Here is a 21,053-nt window from a genome sequence, read left to right on the forward strand (position 1 = left end):
CGTTCAGCGGTGAGCGGGAAACTGTGTCGTCCGATGAGTGAGGTTTGTTTTTAAACAAAAGTTGTTCTTGTCCCTAAAGGGACAGTGGCGTCTTCCTGCAGCGCCTTCTGAACGCGGAGACACAGGTGTGCAGGGAATTCCAGAGTCAGTTGCCAGATGGAGCGATGCCCTTATCCAGAGCAAGAGGGCGCCCTAGCCAGGCTAGACAGGGACCAGAGGGTCTGAGGTCCCCGCCCCTCCCCCCCTCCCCCCCCAGCCCCCGGGTCAGGGGTTGGCATAAGGCTGGGAAGCCACTCATGGAACCTTGACTCATTTACAAACACGCTTAAATATGACATCACCACATGTAAGGGAGAGTCTGGCTCCATTTTGACCTTTGTAGACAGCGCTGAGGCGTCCCCCCATCCCTTCCCCACCTCCGCACGTTTGGTACTTTAGATAAAGAATCCCATGGCCTCCCAAGGGTCTGGCTCTGGGGGGATCTGAACCCTGCAGCCCTCGCCTGTGCGCAGAAACTCGTCTCTGACCAGCTGTGAGCTTTGAGATGGGTTCAATAAAACTCAGGTGTACATTTTACACTAGAAGGAAATTTATTTTACTTTCTGAGCATGACCTTAAGAGATTTTGAAATGTAAACAGCTATGATATCCCTAAGGCAACTGAATTCTGATTTCCACCAATATACATATAAAAACAATGTTATGTAAATGTGAGCTGTACCTGAAAACTCTTTAAGATACTTAACACATTGGTTCAAAAAATTCCTAATTCATTTATTTGAATAGCTTTACTGAGATATAATACACATATTATACAACCCTTTAATGTGTATAATTCAATGGTTTTCAGTACATTCCGATATGTGCAATAATCATCACAACTTTTGAACATTTTTGTGGCTTCAAAAAGAAACCCCTGTACCCTTTAAGTGTTGTGTGAATAAGCAAGCAAGCAGATCTGAAAAATACGTGGTAGCTAGGATTGCTGTGGTGGAGGGAAATGTGCTCACGACATAAATTCTGCCACTGCTTCTGTCACCCTCTCAGTTTAGAGCCCCCTGATGTTGCCTCAGAGAAATTCTGCAGAGTGGGATACATGTGTATTTCTAAAGATGTGGAAGGGGCTTGGGTGGGGAAACGAAGTGCTGGAAATGGTCAGTGGACAGCAATGGAAGGATGCTGATGCACATGAATGAGGGTGTCCCCAGGCAGGTTCCATTTGAGATATCTTTTTGTTTCAGAAGCACAGTATTTCCAAAGATCTGTCCACAGAACCTGATTTAAACTCAAAGATTCTGGGAGTCCTCACTTCACTCCTAGTGATGAGTGTGAGCTGAGGGCAAGTGCAACCCTAGGGGGTGTTCTCTCAATTAAGACAAGGTTGCAAGAAAGGCCTGTTGTGGCCCATGTCTTTCTTCCTCAGTCCTTCAGTTCTTCCAAGAAGGATCCCACAGTGGTGGAAAGAAGAGTTGAACACATAAACACATAAAAATCAAGGTTCCGGAGAACTTAACATTCTTCTAGTATATGAAAGCAATTGTGTTGTTCGTTTTCTATTAATTTATACACATATTATGCATATTATATATATATTTCAGGTGTAATTGTGAGTTTTCACAAATGCATAGGAATACTGCCACCAAAAGATGGAAAGCAGGGGCCGGCCTAGTGGGGCAGCGGTTAAGTTTGCACGTTCCCCTTTGGCGGCCCAGGGTCCGCCAGTTTGGATCCCAGGTGCAGACATGGCACCACTTGGCAAGCCATTCTGTGGTAGGTGTCCCACATATAAAGTAGAGGAAGATGGGCATGGATGTTAGCTCAGGGCCAGTCTTCCTCAGAAAAAAAAAAAATGGAAAGCATACCATCACCCCAAAAACACTCTAAAAACACCCCAAAAGAACACTCTTGTGGTGACCATTTGAACCCCTCCAATGAGTAAGTTAACACTGAAAAAAAAAAAAAAAAAGGAAAAGACTGAATACCTTTCCTCTTTATAAAAACTCATAGCTATTACTTTTCCCCACTCTCCCACATGTGCTGGATGTCTAAGCAGTGAAATGAAACCAGTGAACAGCAAAACGGACTCCGGGGTTTATGGGTCATTGATGCAGAAGACTTCCAGCCATTCCTGAGATAGACGTTGAAAACTTCTCACGTCTCCCTTTACACTCAATTAGAATATTACTGAAAATGACACCCTCTCTCTGCAACTCACCTCACTTGTTCCTTGGCTGATTAAATACCAAGTGGTGTTTCCACTGGGGGATCACAGTGGACTTGCATAGATGTCACTCTACTCACAGAGTACACTCAGGATGAGCTAGAACAGTGCAGATGAAGGCAACTGTTCCCCTAATGTGAAACTCCATGATTTAATGGGGTATACACTGTGTCACTCAGTATGTACAGCAATGAAATGACAATGCCAAATACTATAATAAAGGTAAATGAAAATCCCCTCAAATGATGTTAAACACAAAAAGACACAACAGCTATTTGTGGCCCAAATCAGTAGGATATCCCAAGTCCTAGATAACAATGTCCAAACTCATGACTATGTATGAATTCTATATACAAAATGTTTAGCTGCAAAAACGAAGGTGAATGATGTCCATATCTCTATCTTTAGGGGGAATCTTTACTGTTAATCACAGGAATGCAGGATTTTCTACATTGCTGCCACCTCCTATTTACTTCCACACCCAAGGAGTTCTTGAAACAGTGTTTAAGATGTATTACGTGGTGGAAAAACAAGAGATCAAAATGACATCATGACTCACTGAGGTTCCCAACCTTACAGAAAACAAATACACACCCCAGCCTATTATCTCACATTATGTGTTTTACATTCCATCAAAGCCCTTATTTCCACCTTACAAACCAAAGCTTTACCATTTGTTGACCATCTCTCTTTTCCCACAAAAGTATAAGCACCAGGACTGCAAGAACTTGTTTCACGCAGCTATATTCAAACCCTACTGTGCCTTATTTATGCTAAATTGGGTACACTGACTCTATAATGGATGGCAGTAGGAAATACATTAGTGTTTAGGTAATAAGTAGGGAAGACAAAAGCTATTCAGGAGGACTGGGAGCTGGCCTTGTATTCATTACGAGGGCAAGTCTTTTTCCTGTTGGAAGAGAAAAACATCACACACTTCTTCCTGCATCAAAGGAAATCTGTGACCATAATGGACCAAGACATTCACAAGGGGATTTTGAAACCCTATCTCTAAAAATGGTAAAAGATAAAGTTCTGAATCATAAAAATGACCAATATTCCCCTCTACTTACCTTACCAATATCACTAACCAGAGCTTCTTATGAATTAAGTTTAGCTCCACCACATTGTTTTTGCCTTCTAGAAAACAATGATTATGATTACCAATGACAGAATAAAGTTTACCTCCTCACAGGATCCAACAAAAAAGTCTTGCTTCCTTGAAGAGCAATCAAAGCATCTAACACAAGCCCAAATCCTATAAAAGTCCTGAGCAACTTTTTATGTTATACCCCAGTCATGTGTATTTTGTGGTCATTCTTATTATTAGAATTCATTACACTTTTGATTTCAGGTGCGATCCTGCAGGTCACTGGCAAGAAGCCACTAAGGAAACTATGACTGAAGTTTTTGGTATTAAGAATGAATGACAAATTAGGGCCGGCCCGGGGTCATAGTGGTTAATTTCACGTGCTCCACTTCAGTGGTCCAGGGATCTCAGATTCAGATCCTAGGCGCAGACCTACACACGGCTAAAGCCATGCTGTGGCAGCATCCCACATACAAAATAGAGGAAAACTGGCACAGGTGTTAGTCCAGGACAATCTTCCTTATCAATCCAAACCAAACCAACAAATAAAAGAATAAATGAGAAATTACTTTCATGACAAAAATTATAACTATAAAAGTGAGGAAAAAAATCTGAACTTGTATGCACATAATAGTGATTCATAACATGTAACAATTAAATGAAGAAAATTGCAAAGTTTATCTGAAAATACATAATTATAATGGGATATTTTAATATATCCTCTAAGGAAATGAAAAACAATATATGTTAAGCATACAATAGCTTACAAAAGTTAATAAATTATTTCTATGAAACAACTACAGAAGTGTTCATTTCACAAGGAAATGCACGTAGTTTTAATGACATACAATCAAACATTATTGAAAACATATTGAGGGAATATGTTCAGCTACAAGTAACAGGAAACACAGGTCTTCCTGACATGAGAAAGGTGATTGTTCTGATGTGGAAAAACTGGGTCAAGGTAGCCACTGCACAGTGCAGCACAGAAACAAACTCCCATGACCTTCTTTTTATGCCCCATTGTAGATGTCATGGTGAGTCAGGAAAATGTGCTCACTAGCACTATTAACAGTATGAGATGTCTCCTATACAAATTAGACTTTATATGGATATCATCTAGAGAAGAGGGGCATCAGAGAATACTCCCAACCACAATATTTGGAATAAGCTTCCTGGTGGACACAGCAGGGCTTACAAAAAGAGAGTCATGTAACAACAGGGATAAGTTCTGAGAAATGCATTGTTATTTCACTGTTGTGAAATATCACAGTGTACTTACACAAACATCACAGTGTACTTACACAAACCTAGATGGTAAAGCCTACTACACACCCAAGCGATGGGTACTAATCTTACAGGACCACCATCATATATGCAGTCCCTTGTTGTTGTGTGTCCTCAAAGCTCCCACATATCCATCTCTCTATATGGTGGCTCCAAAATCTGACAGATGCCTTGTTTGCTTCCACCTTCTAAATTGCATGAAAGTGAGGGTACTGGTGAATGCTAACATGGAACCATAAAGGGGATGGATTGTGGAAAATCTAGTCCCTAACATTATCCACAGAGGGACTATCGCTAGCTCTAGATTTTGTTGCCCTATTAGGTCTCTCTCAACTCAAAGTCTATTCACCCAATACCAGTCAGAAGGAAGGACAAAAAGCAAAGGCCCAAATATGAATAATTCACATGAAAGTACACTCGTTTCATAAACTTGCCATACATAAAAATTTTTTCTATTTATTAGTATAGAAAATGAAAAAAAGGCATTTATAACCTTTATCCCAAAAAAGGAGCTTTCTCAGTAAGAAAGGTAGAATGTATATAATGAATTAGGGATATCCAGGAACTATCACAGGCCAGTAGGAAAATCCCAACAAATACCAAACTCTCATTTTTCAATGGCTCCTTAATACAGAACAAATAAAACATTATAAAAATATTAAATTTAATTGTATGTTAGAAATACACTTCAATTCACCCATAGATCCAATAGGCTTCAAAGAAGAAAGGGAAAAGTATTAACCAATTTAAGGAAAAGGCACTACTTATTAATCTTTTGTAGTATTGTTGAAAAACAATTTGCAGAATTATCTCACCTCACTATTCATTTCTGAAAGTAGTAGAAATCCACAGTTCAATGGTGCACTTTGAGAAAGAGGCTTAGAAAACACAATTTATTTATAAGTTTATATTTAAAAGACTTTATAGGAAGTCTTTCATGTTCAGAGTTTTCTGGAACATTACACATGGATTAATTTCCATCAAGCTTTCTCAAGTTACTTATATTTTCATTTCTTTTCCATGGGAGTTTTCACATGTAAGGATGTGGGTTAACTGAAGTCTTTCCTACCCTGCTTATATTCAAGAGGTTTTATCCAGTGAGTCCTTTCATGCCTTCGGAAGTAACTGCGATGATTGAAGGCTTTCCCACATTTTTCACATTTATATGGTGTCTCTCCAGTATGCATTCTCATGTGTCTTCGAAAGTTTCTGTGACAAATAAAGGCTTTCCCACATTCCTTACATTCATAGGGTTTCTCTCCAGTATGACTTCTTTCATGTTTTTGGAAGGAAGGGTAATATCTAAAGGTTTTACCACATCGCTTACATTCATAGGGTTTCTCTCCTGTGTGACTCCTTTCATGTAATTGAAATGAACTGGGAGAAATGAAAGTTTTCCCACATTCCTTACATTTATAAGGTCCGTCTCCAGTGTGAGTGATCACGTGTACTTGAAGGTTTGAGAGAGCAGTACAGGCTTTCCCACACTCATAAGGTTTCTCCCGATTGTGAGTTCTTTCATGGTTTCGAAGAGAACTGGGATAATTGAAGGCTTTACCACATTTTTTACATTCATAGGGTTTCTCTCCTGTGTGAGTCCTTTCATGCATTTGAAAAGTTTGGTGATATCTATAGGCTTTTCCACATTGTTTACATTGATAGGGTTTCTCTCCAGTATGAATTCTTTCATGTATTCTAAGTGAACTTGAACAAATGAAGGCTTTCCCACATTCCTTACAGGTATAGGGAGCATCTCCAGTGTGTGCTGTTATCATGTGTCTTCGAAGAGTCGTGAGCCACATAAAGACTTTCCTACATTCCCTACATTTATAGGTTTTCTCTCTATTGTGATTTCTTTCATGCTTTTTAAAATATTGGAAATAACTGAAGGCTTTCCCACATTCCTTACATTTATATGGTTTCTCTCCATATTTTTGATACTCATATGGTTTGTAACCAGTATGACATCTAATGTGCCTACTAAGGGATGAATGACTCATGAAGATTTTTCCACACACACTGCATTCACATGGTTTTACTCCAGTAAGAGTTTTCTTGTTCAGATTGAGCTTTGGAATAAGGCTGAAATTTTCTCCACATTGACTACCCTCTTCACTTTCACAGACTCTCTCTACTGTATAACTTCTGTAAAAAACAAGAAACATATTAGTAATGATTTTATATGTATTAGTAAAATATTTGGACTACATTTTTGTGACTTATAGCAAAAGTGTAGGTTTTCTACCTTATCTGAAGTGTTTGAAATTGAAGATACTGAATGCTCTGCAAGAGGACTTCACCCTTGCTATTGTCAAAACAGCGATGTTCATGTATATATATAATTATTAACACTGTTCCCAAGTGAAATATTTTGCAAACACTGAACATCTGTCACATTTCAGAGAGTAATTTGGTGAAAATATTCTGAGAAATAAATGTGAAGCAGGGGTTGTTTTGTTTGCTTCTTTTTAAAATTTTCTAACATGTCAGGATGCTCACATGAAATACCGCTTTCCATTATGAGTGTGACTCACTTTAGTTTTCTCCTCCGATTTTCATCTGAATCTTCAATGTCACGATCTTCCCATTTTTTTCCTAAAATGCAGATCCAGAAAAATAACTCCAAAATATGAGAAATTATACAAAAATTATTACATCCTTGGTCCACGATGAGCTATGACCATGCCTAGTTTATTTACCAAAGTCCTCCCTTTCCACATTCCACATCTTAGAACAATGCTTATGGCCCAGAAACACTTGTTCTTTAATTGACAAACTGAAGGGAAGTTGTCATCCTCACCTACTGAGGCCAGGTTCCTGAAGGTTTCTCGCATCACATCTCTGTAGAGTTTCTTCTGTGAGGGATCCAGTAAAGTCCACTCCTCTGGGGTGAAGTTCACAGCCACGTCCTCAATGACCACTGAGTCCTAAAACATCACAGATATGTGTAGAGTAGGAAGCATGACACTGATAGCAATGGACATCTATACTCCATTTACAGGAAGGTTATGTATGATTCTGTCACCTCCAAACATTTATTCTATGACTTGATCATCAGAAACTCACTCTCTGTCCACACTTCTTCATAAATTTAACAGCATCATGAACACATGGAAATTTATTACACATTTTTACTGTGAGCACATTACATCTTATTTATCGCTAATTCAGATTCCAGAGCATGTTGGAAAATAACAGATATGCTATGCAAATGAAAGAAATATTATCTTTTTTTTTTTTTTAAGATTGGCACCTGAACTAACATTAGTTGCCAATCTTTTTTTTTTTCCTTCTTTTCTTCTCCCTAAAGTCCCTCAGTACAGAGTTGTATATTCTAGTTGTAGGTCCCTCTGGTCATGCTATGTGGGATGCTGCCTCAGCATGGCTTGATGTGTGGTGCCATGTCCACACCCAGGATCTGAACCAGTGAAACCCTGGGCTGCCGAAGTGGAGTGCTGGAACTTAATCACTTGGCCATAGGGCCGGCCCCCAAATATTATCATTTTAAGACCATCAATTCCTTGTAAGAAAAATTCTTTCATGTTCTTCCTTATCACCCACCAGTTAAAGCACTCCATGAGGCAGAAGGTCAAATCTGCTTGAGATTGTAAAAAATAATAACGTAGTGAGAAACTGGAAGGTTTTTCTTCTATTCTCTCACCAAACGTGAGAGTCCAGGTGACCTGTGGAAAGCAAACTTTTAACAAGGTTCAGCTGGACATATCATCCTACAGTCCTCCAGACCATTAAAGTAATCAGGTGTAGTTGGCTGAATATAAATTTTTTTTTTTTTTTTTAAGATTTTATTTTTTCCTGTTTCTCCCCAAAGCCCCCCAGTACATAGTTGTATATTCTTTGTTGTGCGTCCTTCTAGTTGTGGCATGTGGGATGCTGCCTCAGCGTGGTTTGATGAGCAGTGCCATGTCCCCGCCCAGGATTCGAACCAATGAAATACTGGGCCGACTGCAGCAGAGCACGTGAACTTAACCACTCAGCCATGGGGCCAGCCCCTGAATATAAATATTCTTGTGGAACAGTTTTCTTTTAACTTGTATAATATCCAGTAAAGTCTCTCCCTGTCCAATTTGATTGGGCTAAAAAGTTATCTGGAACTTAGAGCTCAGACATGAGGAAGAAGACATGACAACTTAGACCATAAAATCCCTATATTCACGTGCCTCAGGACAGCTTTCAGCCAATTGTTAGAACAGACAGTGAGTCAGTAATGTGCCAAAAGAGCTCTTTCCAGGCCAACCCTAACACTGGGCCCTGGGCCTTGCTGCCCTTGGGGAATAAGTGAAGAGCTGCAGATTGCAGGGGAGTTCACTGAAGTCCACAATGGTTTGATGGTGAACTTGCCCATGATTATAAGATACATAAAGGTGTCAGCAGCACTTTCCTTCAAAAGAACACAAAGTCTCCATTCTCCTACTTCAAGAGGATGTGTTTCCCAACCAGCCATTCCAGAGGCTGCCTTCCCCTCATTTGTCATTTCCAAGTTCCCCCATGGAATAAAGGAGCATGACAGCTCAACCTCTGAGCGTAAGAATCCGTTAGCTGATGGCACCACACACTGCCAATAGGGAATGAAAGGGGTTATTACTTCCATAATTGATGTCTCTGGGGAGAGTAAGGCTGGCCTCTCAAGCGGGTATGAAATAGCATGAGAGGGCAAGGAAAGATGCATGGACTTGTTCTTTTGTTTTTTTTTTCTTTTTTTTTGAGGTTATAGAGTGCACCAGGGTAAGAGTTCACACACAAAGGCAGGAGTTTGCATAGATTCAATCTCGTGCAACCATCCAAGGAGGAAGCTCTGAGACTCTCTTATCACCTTGGATTGATGTGGGTCCCATGGGAAGGAGGAATGAAGCTCCAAAGCTGTCAGCAGTCAATCATCAAAATTTGGAGTCAGAAACTTCTGGTTTCTGGTCTGGTATATAAGTAACTTATAAGCTGTCATTCCTGATCTCACAAGAAAAAAAGTGAAAAAAACTTGAAATGAACATCTCCTCTTAGATCCATGAGAGCATTTAGGTCACAGAGCAACTCGGTGTCTTCAAAATTTGAAAAGAGAAAATAAACATAGCATTTTGAAACATGCCCCACATATTCTGTTCTTAACATGGCCTGTAGCCCCCAAAAATCTATTTCACCAGAGTCTAATGCAAAGACAAAAAAGACAGAACACAATATCTCTGAACCCTTGGAGAACCTTCTTTAAACAGAAACACATCATGGGATACCTGAAGGAAAAGACAGACAGAAAGAAACAGAAGAACCAAGTGAAGTAATAAGATCAAAATAACGTAAAATTAATGATGGCCAGCACAGTGCACATCCAGAAAGCTCAGAGAACTCTAAACATGATAAACTACAAATGTGCACACCCAGGATATCACATTCAACCTAGAGAAAAATCAAAGACAGAGAATGCATTGAAAGAAGCCAGAGGGGAAAACACCTTAGGTGTAGAGAAACAAAGATTAGAATTGAATTGCACTTCTTTTCAGAAACCATGCAAGCAAGAAGAGAGTGGAGTGAAATATTTCAAGTTGTGAAAGAAAAGAATACTCTCCTAGAATTCTGTTAGGCAAAATTATCTTTCAAAAACAAAGGTAAAATAAGAACCTTCTGAGACAAAAATTAAGAGAATTTGTCATGCGTACACCTACTCTGAAAGAAACATTCAAAATTTCATCAGAAAGAATATAAATGATGAAGGTGGAGGATCAGAAAAGAAATAAATGAAGGTAAAATATCTTTTGTATTTCTTATCATAATTAATGTAACAGATGATACTTTGTTTAAAATAATATTAGGGGGCTGGCCCAGTGGCGCAGCGGTTAAGTGCTCGCGTTCCACTTCAGTGGCCTGGGGTTGGCCAGTTCAGATCCCGGGTGCAGACATGACACTGCTTGACAAGCCATGCTGGGGTAGGCATCCCACATATAGAGGAAGATGGGCATGGATGTTAGCTCAGAGCTAGTCTTCCTCAGCAAAAAGAGGAGGATTGCGGCAGTTGTTAGCTCAGGGCTAATCTTCCTCAAAATAAATTAATTAAAATTTTAAAAAATGTGTAATTGGTATGCTGAGAGAAGAAAAAAAAGAATCAGATAAAGTGCTCAATTAAAGCTGGAAAAGGCGGAAAAAAGGTGGAAGACAAAAAGAAACAACAAGGGTAAAAATGGGAAACAGGATAAGATTTGTAAATACTAATCCAACTGTACAATAACTACTTTAATCATCAGTGGGCTCAATACAACTGAGAGATACAGTAACACCCGATTTTTAAAAAACAGAGTTATATATTGTCTACAAGAAACCCACTTTCAATATAAAGACACAGATAGATGAAGGGTAATGGGATGGAGAAAAATAGACCATGCCAACACTAATCAAAAGAAAGCTGCCACAGGGGCTGGCCCCGTGGCCGAGTGGTTAAGTTCGAGCGCTCCGCTACAGGGGGCCCAGTGTTTCGTTGGTTCGAATCCTGGGCGCAGACATGGCACTGCTCATCAAACCACGCTGAGGCAGCATCCCACGTGCCACAACTAGAAGGACCCACAATGAAGCATATACAACTATGTACCGGGGGGCTTTGGGGAGAAAAAGGAAAAAAAAAAAATCTTTAAAAAAAAAAAAAGCAAGCTGCTACAGGCATATGAGTTATAGGCAATGCAGATTCCAAACCAAGGAAAACTGAGAGATAGAGAGGGGTATTGGATAGTGATAAAGGGGTCTGTTCTCCAAGAAGGCACAGCAGTCCCTCATGTGCACCTGCATAGCAACAGAGGAGCAAAACACATGAGAAAACTGACAGAATGCAAGGAGAAATAGATGAATCCAGTGTTACAGCTGTAGAATTCAACACCCCCTTACCATGAATTATAAATTCCAGTGGGCAGGAAATGAGCAAGGACAGAGGTGAACTGAACAGCACTATGAAACAACGGGATTTCACTGTAATCTATGGAATACTTCATACAACAGCAGAATATGAATTCTTCTCAAGTTCACATGAAACATTCCCCAAGACAAACCACATTCTAGGACACACAGCACACCTTAAATTTGAAAGAACAGATATCATACAAAATATGCTCTCACATCATGCAGGAATTTATCTAGAAATCAATAACTTAAGATAGTTGGAAAAACCCTAATACGTAGAGATTCAACAACACACTTCTAAATAATACAGAGGATCAAAGACATAGTTCTAAGAGAAATGAAAAATTATTTTGACCTAAATAAAAGGAAAAGACAACACATCAAAAGTTCAGGGGTGCAAAAAAAGCAGTGCCTGGAGAGAAGTTCATGACATGGAACAAATACACTGGAAAAAACAAAGATCTGGGATCAATAATGTAAGCATTTACCTTAGGAATCAATGAAAAGAAGAGCAAATTAAACCCAAAGTGGGCTGGCCCAGTGGCGTAGTGATTAAGTTTGTGTGCTCTGCTTCGGCAGCCTGGGGTTTGTGGGTTCGGATCCTGGGCATGGACCTACACACCACATCAAGCCATGCTGTGGTGCTGTGCCACATACGGGAAATAGAGTAAGACTGCCACAGGCGTTAGCTCAGGGACAATCTTCCTCAAGAGGCTCAGGCACAGACATTAGCTTAGGGCCAATCTTCCTCACCCGCCCCCAAAAAATTAAAAAAGTAAACAATTATGTTAAAAAAACATTAAACCCAAAGTAAACACAATTAAAGAAACAATAAAATTAGAAATCAATGTCATTGTGGGAAATCAATGGAAAAAATTAAAACACAAAAAAGCTGGTTCTTTGACAAGACTAATAAAATTGATTAACATCTAGTCAAGATAAAGAAAAGACAGAAGACAAATTACTAACATCAGAGAGAAAAGGAGGGGGAAATGAAAATAAAAAAGGATTTGATAAAATCCAGCACCTATTTATGATAACAAACTAGTAATAACAGGGAACTTCTGCTTCTTGAAAAAGAACATCTTTGTGAATCCTGTAGCTAAATTCATGACATTTGTTCCATATGACGTGTTTGTCTCTGTGAAACAGCAGAAAGAATTCACAACAACAGAGAGAACTCCGGAAATTAATAAGAAAGTATAGCAAGGTTGAAGGGTACAGACATCAACTCCTTCCCTCTAAACCCACACAAATAGAGTCAACCGATACTTCACAGAGGAGGAAAGGCACTTCAATGGAAAAAGAAAAGTCTTTTAAACAAATAGTGCTGGAAATAACGGATATCCACATGCACACACATCCGCATGCACACACACAAAAACAAATGCAGACACAGGCCTCACACCTTTCACAAAAATTAAATCATAGATCTAAGTGTAAAGCACAAAATTAATAAACTCCTAGAAGATAATATAGGAGGAAATCTAGGTGATCTTGGGTTTGGTGATGAATTTTTAGATACAACAAAAAAAGCAAAGTCTGAAAAAGAAAAAACATAATATCATTTCATTAAAATAAAAAACTCCTGCTCTCGGAAAATGTTAAGAGAAGGAAAAGACAAGTCACAGAGTAGGAGAAAATCTGTGCAAAACACGTATCTGATAAATGACTGGTATCCAAAATGCGCAAAGAACTCTCAAAACTCAACCCTAAGACAAACAACCCAATTAAAAATCGGCAAAAGATTTGGACAGCCCAGCAAAGAAGATACACAGATGAGAATCAGGCGATATGAAAACGTGCTCCACATCAAATTTCATTAGGAAATTGCAAATAAAACAATGACGTATCACTACACACTTATTAAATGGCTAAAATTCAAAACACTTTGAACATCAAATTCTGGTGAAGATATGAACCTACAGACAATCCGCATTCATTGCTGGTGGGAATGGAATTTGGTGCTCCTACAACGGAAGACAGGAACTTTCTTTTAAAACAAAATACACTCTTACTGCATGGAGTAGGATCCAGCAATCACACTCCCCGGTATTTTCCCAAATGAGTTGAAATCTTATGTTCACACAAAACCTACACATGAGTGTTAGCAGGTGCCTTATCCGTAATTGGCAAGAGTTAGCATTAAGATAGATGGACGTCCTTAAGGAGGCAAATACACAACCAGGTAAATCCATCCGATGAAATGATGGACACGTGTCATTATACATTTGCCAAAACCCATACACCGTATAACACAGAGTCAATGCCAATGTGCACCGTGCACAGTAATTTATCAACATGGGTTCAGAAACTGTAACAAATGGATCACAGTAGTACAAAGTGTGAAAAAGAGTGCAAACTGTGTGGATGCAATGAGAGGGTTATGTGGGAACTCTCTGTAAATTCTGATCAATTTTTCTGTAAACCTAAAACTGCTCTAAAAAACTGAAGTCTATAGAAAAAAAAGATGAAGATGGACTCATTACAATTCATCCCTCATGACTAACTAATGACTGAAACGGTTCATCTTTCATTCAACTGATCTCACTAAGCCAGTCTGGTGCTCTATGAGCCTGAGACCCGTAAGGGAGGGGAACCTTCCATCGAATGCCTTGTTGGAGAGCATGGCACTGGTGTCCTCTGAGAAGGGCCAAGGTCACTATCGGTAGTGTCGAACTCCAAGGTGGATGACGAGTTATCCTGGTGGGTCCTTGTATTGTAGACCTAGCAATGTACAGACAAGGGGCAATTCTTAGATAATAGTTTTGTTTTTTTTTTTTAAAGATTGGCACCTGAAATAACAACTGTTGCCAATTTTTTTTTTCCTTTTTCTCCCCAAATCCCCCTAGTATCTAGTTGTATATTTTAGTTGTGGGTCCTTCCAGTTGTGGCATGTGGGATGCCACCTCAGCATGGCCTGACAAGCAGTGCCATGTCCACGCCCAGGATCCGAACAGGTGAAACCCTGGGCTGCCACAGCAGAGCATGTGAACCCAACCTCTCGGCCATGGGGCCAGCCCCAATAGTTTACTAGTCTGTAAAAATATGCAGATGAGGCCAATTTTTGGTCAGCAGTAAGATCACTGCCTGATGTTTGGTTAGCTGTGGTGACCATTGGGTTTAGTTCATCAGGGACATCCCAGTTAAAGGATGAAGAGCAGCAACTCTCCACTGAGCCCCGTCATGTACAAATGTGTACTATCCTTAAAGTCTATGCACGCCCCAGTGCTGTGCAGTCAGTTAATCCCAAGGAACTACCCAGGGAACCAAGGTGTCTGAGAGAGGGGAGACCTCCTCCAGCACCCTAGCATCTTTCAAGGAACTGAAGAAAGGCCATCCCTCCTGCAGGTGGCATAAGCTGCAGGGCCAAGGTTAGGCTCCATCATATGAAAAGTAAGTGTCAGTAGCTGGGCTGAGCTGGCAGGGTGCTGTCTCCAGGGCCAAAGGCATAACAGGCACCTCGGTAGAGGCTCACATGCTCAGTGCTGTGAGAGCCTCTATTTTCAAGAGATCCCAGTACCTGGTGACAACAGCAGCTCTACTGGCATACAGTGTGGGACGTGGGGCAGTTTCTTCATCAGGAGCCTATGGACAACTTAAGGCCCTCCTCCAGAGAGCCTCACACCACTGCCATCAGGGTCAGAGGCCTCCTCCGTGACAAGTGGTCGCTTTATAAAGTGTAAGGAACCCAGGTTTAAGTTGGGCTTGAACTAATCCCTTTGCTGTGACAAACTCAGACTGTGGGTGTTCTCCACTCTAACCCAGAGGGTCAGGACCTTTGTTGCAATAGATGCAGGGGCAGCCACAGAGTTACTTAGGGGTCCTGGTGAGCCCTCTGGAATCTTGCTACCTACTGGCTGCCTTTCCCCGTGTCTTCTTTCTCTCTGAAATAACTGCTCTTTAAGGAGTGACCATCTGATGGGCTCACTTCATTCATAGGGTATAGTCTCCCTCGTACCTCCCAAGATTCCTTGCTAATGTTGGGGCAACCCCAGCCTCAGTCACTCCTTCACTCTAAACAGATAGATTCCAGCGAAGACACTGACTCAGGACCACTGTGATGAGGGCCCTTTCTCATACTCCTGCTCCCAAAGGACAAGGAGTTACCAAAACCGCCAACTTGGGGTCCTCTGTACACAGAACCAAGGCTTGGTGGGGTCAACAGTGCAACACAGGGCAGCACAGCGCCCAGGAGGAGCTGCCCAGCAAGCAGCAGCCCACAGTGCAGGAGCCTCCAGGCTTTCTCATCAGCCTGTCCAGGGAAGAAGGCCCGGGGAAAAGGGAGGGCGAGGCTTAAGGGTTCAGTAGTCAAACAGCAAATACATGGACCCTGGCCACTCATTACAAAAACAAACACAGGGTAAGGAAAACAGGCATTCACACTGGCTTGTTTTTACATAAAGAAACACTAACAGGATGATGAAGCAGTGCAACACTGGTCATGAGAGGGAGGCTGGAGTCAGAGCAGAGGAGCGGGGCAGGACGAGCAGGCGGGGAGTCTCCTTAAGGGAGTTTCTTTCCTCTCTTCGGAATTTTTCAACCTTCTCATGCATTACTTATTTTATTTACTTAAAATAAGGAGAGGAATTTATATACACCATATTCCTATGCTTGATCATCATCATTATCATTTTTTAAAAGATTGGCACCTGATCTAACAACTGTTGCCACTTTTTTTTTTTTTTGCTCTTGTTCCTCAAATCCCCCCAGTACATAGTTGTATATTTTAGTTGTGGGTCCTTCTAGTTGTGTATTATTTTTAATTAACTTTGGCATTTTAAAATTAATTTAATTTTTACTTTTCTACATAGGAAACCACTCCAAGATTTGATCCTTTAAATAGTAACAGATATAAAATCGCAAACCATAAAAAAAGAAAACTGAAAAATCCCTTTCTAATTAAAAGGATAAGGGGCATTATAGTTTGTCCTGCATTATAGAAAACATTGAAGATATTTTCAGGAATGAGTAGCATACTATAATACTTTAGAAGTTTGCAATCAAGCCTTTAACTGTACCAGGAATCTGAGAGGTTTACATAAGCTTTGAGGTGTTTTCCCCATATCAATGAAAACAGAAATTCACATGCTTTTTTCCCCACCACCATTAAAAGAGGAATTCATCTGTCTTAGGAATAGTACAGCCTTTTAAATGTCAAAGTTCTCTATAGTAAGGAACATACAAAAACCGACCAAAAAATGGAAAATGGACCTGAGAACTTAAATATACTCATCTCACATCTTGAGGTTCTCGTGCCTAAATGGAACAAAAACTCTATTTGGTTCCACAATTTTTTTTGCCGTATTCACGTAGTATCTGTCAATCAACTTACATTTAAAACCCCAAGTGCTAATGGAAACTAGAACCAAAGGGCTACAACTTCAATTGATAAAGGAATCCAAGGACAGAAACACGAATATTCCACTCAGCTCAAAGAAGCAGCCTGCTTGCCTGCAGTTCAGAAGGAAAATCCACACTCAGAAAGTTAAACATATTCCCAGACTTGTGGTCTAGACACTCCCAGTTGAGACAGAACCCCTGGAGAGGGTCAGTCCCTGATGAAGGAGGGTGGGGATCCCTGAGCAGCCACAGGAATGCACTCTGGGAGCCCCACACACCCTCCCACTCCTGTGAGCATGGAGGCACTGCCTCCCCCAGGCTCCCATCCTCACAAGTGAGGAAACTCTCAGCCGGATTCAGTCTAAGCTTCTGACCCACATGAACTCCAAATTCACGAACCCTTTGTCCACAGGACAGAACACCTGATCTTCACAGACTTTCTCAACGTGCACAGATTACACTCTCAGTGCACCTACAGTATGGGTGCAAAACTCAAACATAACATTTAAAATGTCCAGGCCTAAGGAACCACAACCTCAGAAAGGGCGTCACTCCCCACCCCATGAGCACGTGCACCCCCAGCTTTCCAGGGCTCTGCAGCTCCTCTCTGGATAAGGGCTCCTTCCATGGGGGTGTGAGCAGTAGGACAGCTGCAGGGGGAGGCTCCCCAGGAAGGACAACTGGGCCTTCAAGGCCTTCCCTCTGCAGGCCCAAGGGGGCTTTAGCTTAGACTCACTGCCCTCAGGCCTCTGCTCCTACTGGAGATGCTCTGGGACACGACTGATACTTCAAATACACAGACCCAGTGTTTGAAAAATTCAGCAAAATCACTCAAACCCAGTGTTTCTGTGTTAAGGAGAGAAGAAAAGTGTAAGTCACTTTTACTAGCTCAACCAGAAAACCCCAAATATCTATTCCTTTCAGAAAAAAAGATGTCAATTATTTTCATGGCAAGACTTTGTTTTGTAAATAATCATACTTGAACATTTCCGGTCTGCAAGTCTAAACCCTGGAATTTCATTTGAAATCACCCAAAAGTAAAGAAGAGTCCTCAGAAACTTACTACACATACTCGGGAAGAAAAAAGTGAAACAAAAATTCTTAATAAACGGAATGTAATACTGTAATATTTTATTTTTTTTGACACTCAACTCTCTTTGGAAATACTTTATACCGCCTTTCAAGCTCTATTAATTAAATACATTTTGTCCCTATTGAAAAACGGAGACTAAATAAGTCAATACATCTTTTCAGAGTGACAAACCCAGGTAGGGACAGCGCTGACAGGACAGATCACCCAGGAAAATTTCCAAAGAGGAAATTCCACCCAAAGGACTGACAATTACATGTCTGTGCCCAGGACACCTCCTGGGAGGAGAGGCGGAAGGAATTCATGCAAGGTGCTTCCAGGTAGTTAATCTCGGCTTCCCTCTCATGTAAAACATCAACAGACAAAAAGTAAATCTTTAAAAAAGAGCCATCCACGGCTCGGTGGAAAAAGGGTAAACCATAAAATATTAGGTCTGTTTGAAATGCACTCCATTGGACAAACTGTCGACGATGCTGTGAATCGGGGAGGGGAGTGCCAGGAAGGATCTGGAAATTCAGGGATTTATTGTCGGTCCTGGAAGAGCTGGGGGGACAGGGTCGTGGCTTTAAGACTCTGCTCCCCAAACATTCAGAAAACTCAGGAGAAAACGGGTCCCCTCCGAGGAGAAAGGAGGCCATGGAGACCCCACAGACCACAGTCCCTCCGCGCACGGACGCCGGAGACCGAGGCCCGACTGTCCTGCGGGCCCTCCCGCGGGCCCCGCACCGTCTGGGACACGCGGGGCTGCGGGTGCACAGCGGCCCAGAGACGCTCCGGCCCAAGTCGCCGCGCGCAGGGACCACAGAACGCCCGGGGCCCGGCTGCCGGCCCCGCCCCCACGCTGCGGCCGGAGGGGCCTGAGGGCCGAGCGGCGCCACCGCGGACTCGGGGCCGCAGACCCCGGAGGGGACCGCTGGAGGCCGGGCCCGCCCCGCCGCTTCCGACCAGCCCCTCTTCCCGCATCCTCACCCCGGGACTGCACACTCACCATTTCTAGGGCTCCTGGGTCCCCCGAGTCCTTCCTACGAGCCCCACGGCCAGTGCAGGTCACGGCGGGACAGAGGCTGCAGCAGAGCAACAGGGACCGTTAATGGCAGGCGACACCTAAACACACGCGCAGCTGGAGCGAGAAGGGACGTCCCCGCCAGTGCGGCGCGTCGCCCCACCCACGAGCCCCAGCGGAGCCCCTGATTGGACAGTTCCTAATGCCACACCCCCTAGTGTCTGAGTGACAGCCAGCAGGAGGACGCGTGGCTGGGCCGACCCACCTTCCGCCTCTGGGCGGCAACTTGTCCTTATCTGGAACCTTTGCATTTAAACAGAACTGCTTCCTGGCCTGGGGCTAATTCCGTTGTCTTCCTGCAGATTCTTTGGTTTGTGTGGTCACAGGTATGCCAAGGGAATTCCTGATTCGATTCCAGATGAAGTACAGACAAGAGGGTGACCCACGCCAGACGTGATTGGTACGAGTGTCTTGTGTCCTCCAGGCATCAACGGCTTGGCCTAAGACTTCAAGGTGTCAACATTTGAAAAAAGAAACCAGTTTAAGAGGCAGAGAGTTTATTTCGGATCAAAGAATTGCAATTCCGGGAGCATAGCTTCAGGCAGAAGCCCAAATAGTGTCCCACTTACAAAGGTTGAAAGCAAAAAGTTTTTATGAGAGAAGGAAGGGGATAATTATATAAAAAGAAGAGATAGGGGCCGGCCCGGCCGAGTGGTTAAGTTCCCACGCTCCCCTACGGTGCCCCAGGGTTTCGCTGGTTGCGATCCTCGGCGCCGACGTGGCACCGCTCATCAGGCCACGTTGAGGCGGCGTCCCACATGCCACAACTAGGGGGACCCACAACTAAAATATATACAACTATGTACTGGGGGGGTTTGGGGAGAAAAAGCAGAAAGAAAAAAAAGAGATTGGCAACAGTTGTTAGCTCAGGTGCCAATCTTTAGGGAAAAAAAAGAAAGAGATAAAAGGAAAATCAATTTCTATGGGTGTTAATAAGGTAAGTTGTCCCTGGCTATACATAATTGGTGACTGACCCTATCTGCAAACAGAAAGCCCAAAATTTTCAGTCTTATAATCAGATGTTCCTTTCTCTGTTAACTTCTCAAACAATTAGTTGAAAAACAGTGGTGGTTTTAGGTTTGGCTCAGGCCAAGGTTCAAGACAGCAAGGCAGTTTCTCTGGAAAGGCAGCTCCAACTCCATCTTAAAATGGACCCACTAAAGTCAATTTTGACATTTTCTCCTTTCCATCCAGATCTTTCTTTGAAGGTGTTGCTGGTCCATCACTGGAAAAGCATCACTGATCCCTTGTCACTAGGAAGGCTCATTCCTGGTATGTCGTATCCCACATAGGAGGGACAGCGATTTCATTAAAAGCCTTACGCCACATTTGAGCCACAGGAGCACCAGAGCAGAGCAAAGTATTATCCTCAAGTTCCTTTAAGGGCAAACATTGTAGTTCCTTGAAGTTTCTCAGATGAAGGCTCATAGGCCTTAGGAATCATTTCAAAGCATTGAATGACCATTACCCAAGTGGTGTTTTTATAACATCAAGCTATGCAGAAGAGAAAGTTTTACAATAGTGACAATTCCTGTAATAATAAACAAAATGCTGAGTCCAAATTGGAGCATAGGTCTGAGCCAGGAGGCGATTCCTGAGAGTTGCCAGCTGAAAAGATCAAAGAACCATGGGGTGCCAGTGGGCACAGCATTTAATTGTTTGGCCTGTGCTCAGATTTTGTTTAGTTTCTACTTTGTGAGAGTTGTTTAGCCAAGTGTACAAAAGTCGTTTATCACAGAATAAACCCCACCTTGTTCAGCTAGGAGGTACTCAAGAGCAATTCTGTTATCTAATACAACTGGAGCGAGGGAATCCAAAGATTTATCTTGGGTGGCTGTTGCTTCAGCCACAGATTTAGCAATATCCCCCAGGGTTTTAGATAAATTTCTGAACATATACTCGTTCATGGCAGTGCCTACCCAAGGATAAAGTATTCTTCCACATCAGGCAGCTTTACTGGGGTCAGCACCACTGGGCGTTGGACACCCCTGAGTATTTGTGGAACTGATTTCACGTTTCAAACTGTGAGGTGGATTCAGAGGTGATGCCCAATGCTGAGTTTGTGACTG

The 21,053-nt window shown here is 42.1% G+C and overlaps 2 protein-coding genes across 4 annotated transcripts in view; both read right to left on the reverse strand.

Moving 5' to 3' along the window:
* Positions 1 to 21,053, reverse strand: part of LOC103542102 (zinc finger protein 791-like) — a 257,519-nt gene that overhangs the window by 43,387 nt on the left and 193,079 nt on the right. Inside the window, exon 1 of one of the 2 annotated variants that reach the window (XM_070625419.1) lies at positions 18,910 to 19,085. The exons of the other annotated variant lie outside the window; for it this stretch is intronic. Coding sequence (XP_070481520.1) covers positions 18,910 to 18,912 — 3 coding nt within the window. The 5' untranslated portion in view covers positions 18,913 to 19,085. Of the gene's footprint in view, positions 1 to 18,909; positions 19,086 to 21,053 lie in introns of those variants that run through there. 2 annotated transcript variants of the gene reach the window in all.
* LOC103540369 (zinc finger protein 564-like) lies at positions 5,018 to 19,040 on the reverse strand. 2 transcript variants are annotated; one of them, XM_070625455.1, is made up of 5 exons: positions 18,910 to 19,040; positions 14,089 to 14,215; positions 7,398 to 7,524; positions 7,132 to 7,192; positions 5,018 to 6,742 (listed from the first exon to the last, which is right to left on the reverse strand). In XM_070625455.1, exons 3-5 carry the CDS (start codon positions 7,429 to 7,431, stop codon positions 5,647 to 5,649), a joined length of 1,191 nt encoding a protein of 396 aa, XP_070481556.1. In that variant the 5' UTR covers positions 7,432 to 7,524; positions 14,089 to 14,215; positions 18,910 to 19,040; the 3' UTR covers positions 5,018 to 5,646. The 2 variants fall into 2 exon arrangements, with proteins under 2 accessions (XP_070481556.1, XP_070481557.1); XM_070625456.1 differs by lacking the exons at positions 14,089 to 14,215; positions 18,910 to 19,040 and adding an exon at positions 8,159 to 8,183.

Source organism: Equus przewalskii, chromosome 6 (genome assembly GCF_037783145.1).
Source record: "Equus przewalskii isolate Varuska chromosome 6, EquPr2, whole genome shotgun sequence".
NCBI classification, from domain to species: domain Eukaryota; kingdom Metazoa; phylum Chordata; class Mammalia; order Perissodactyla; family Equidae; genus Equus; species Equus przewalskii.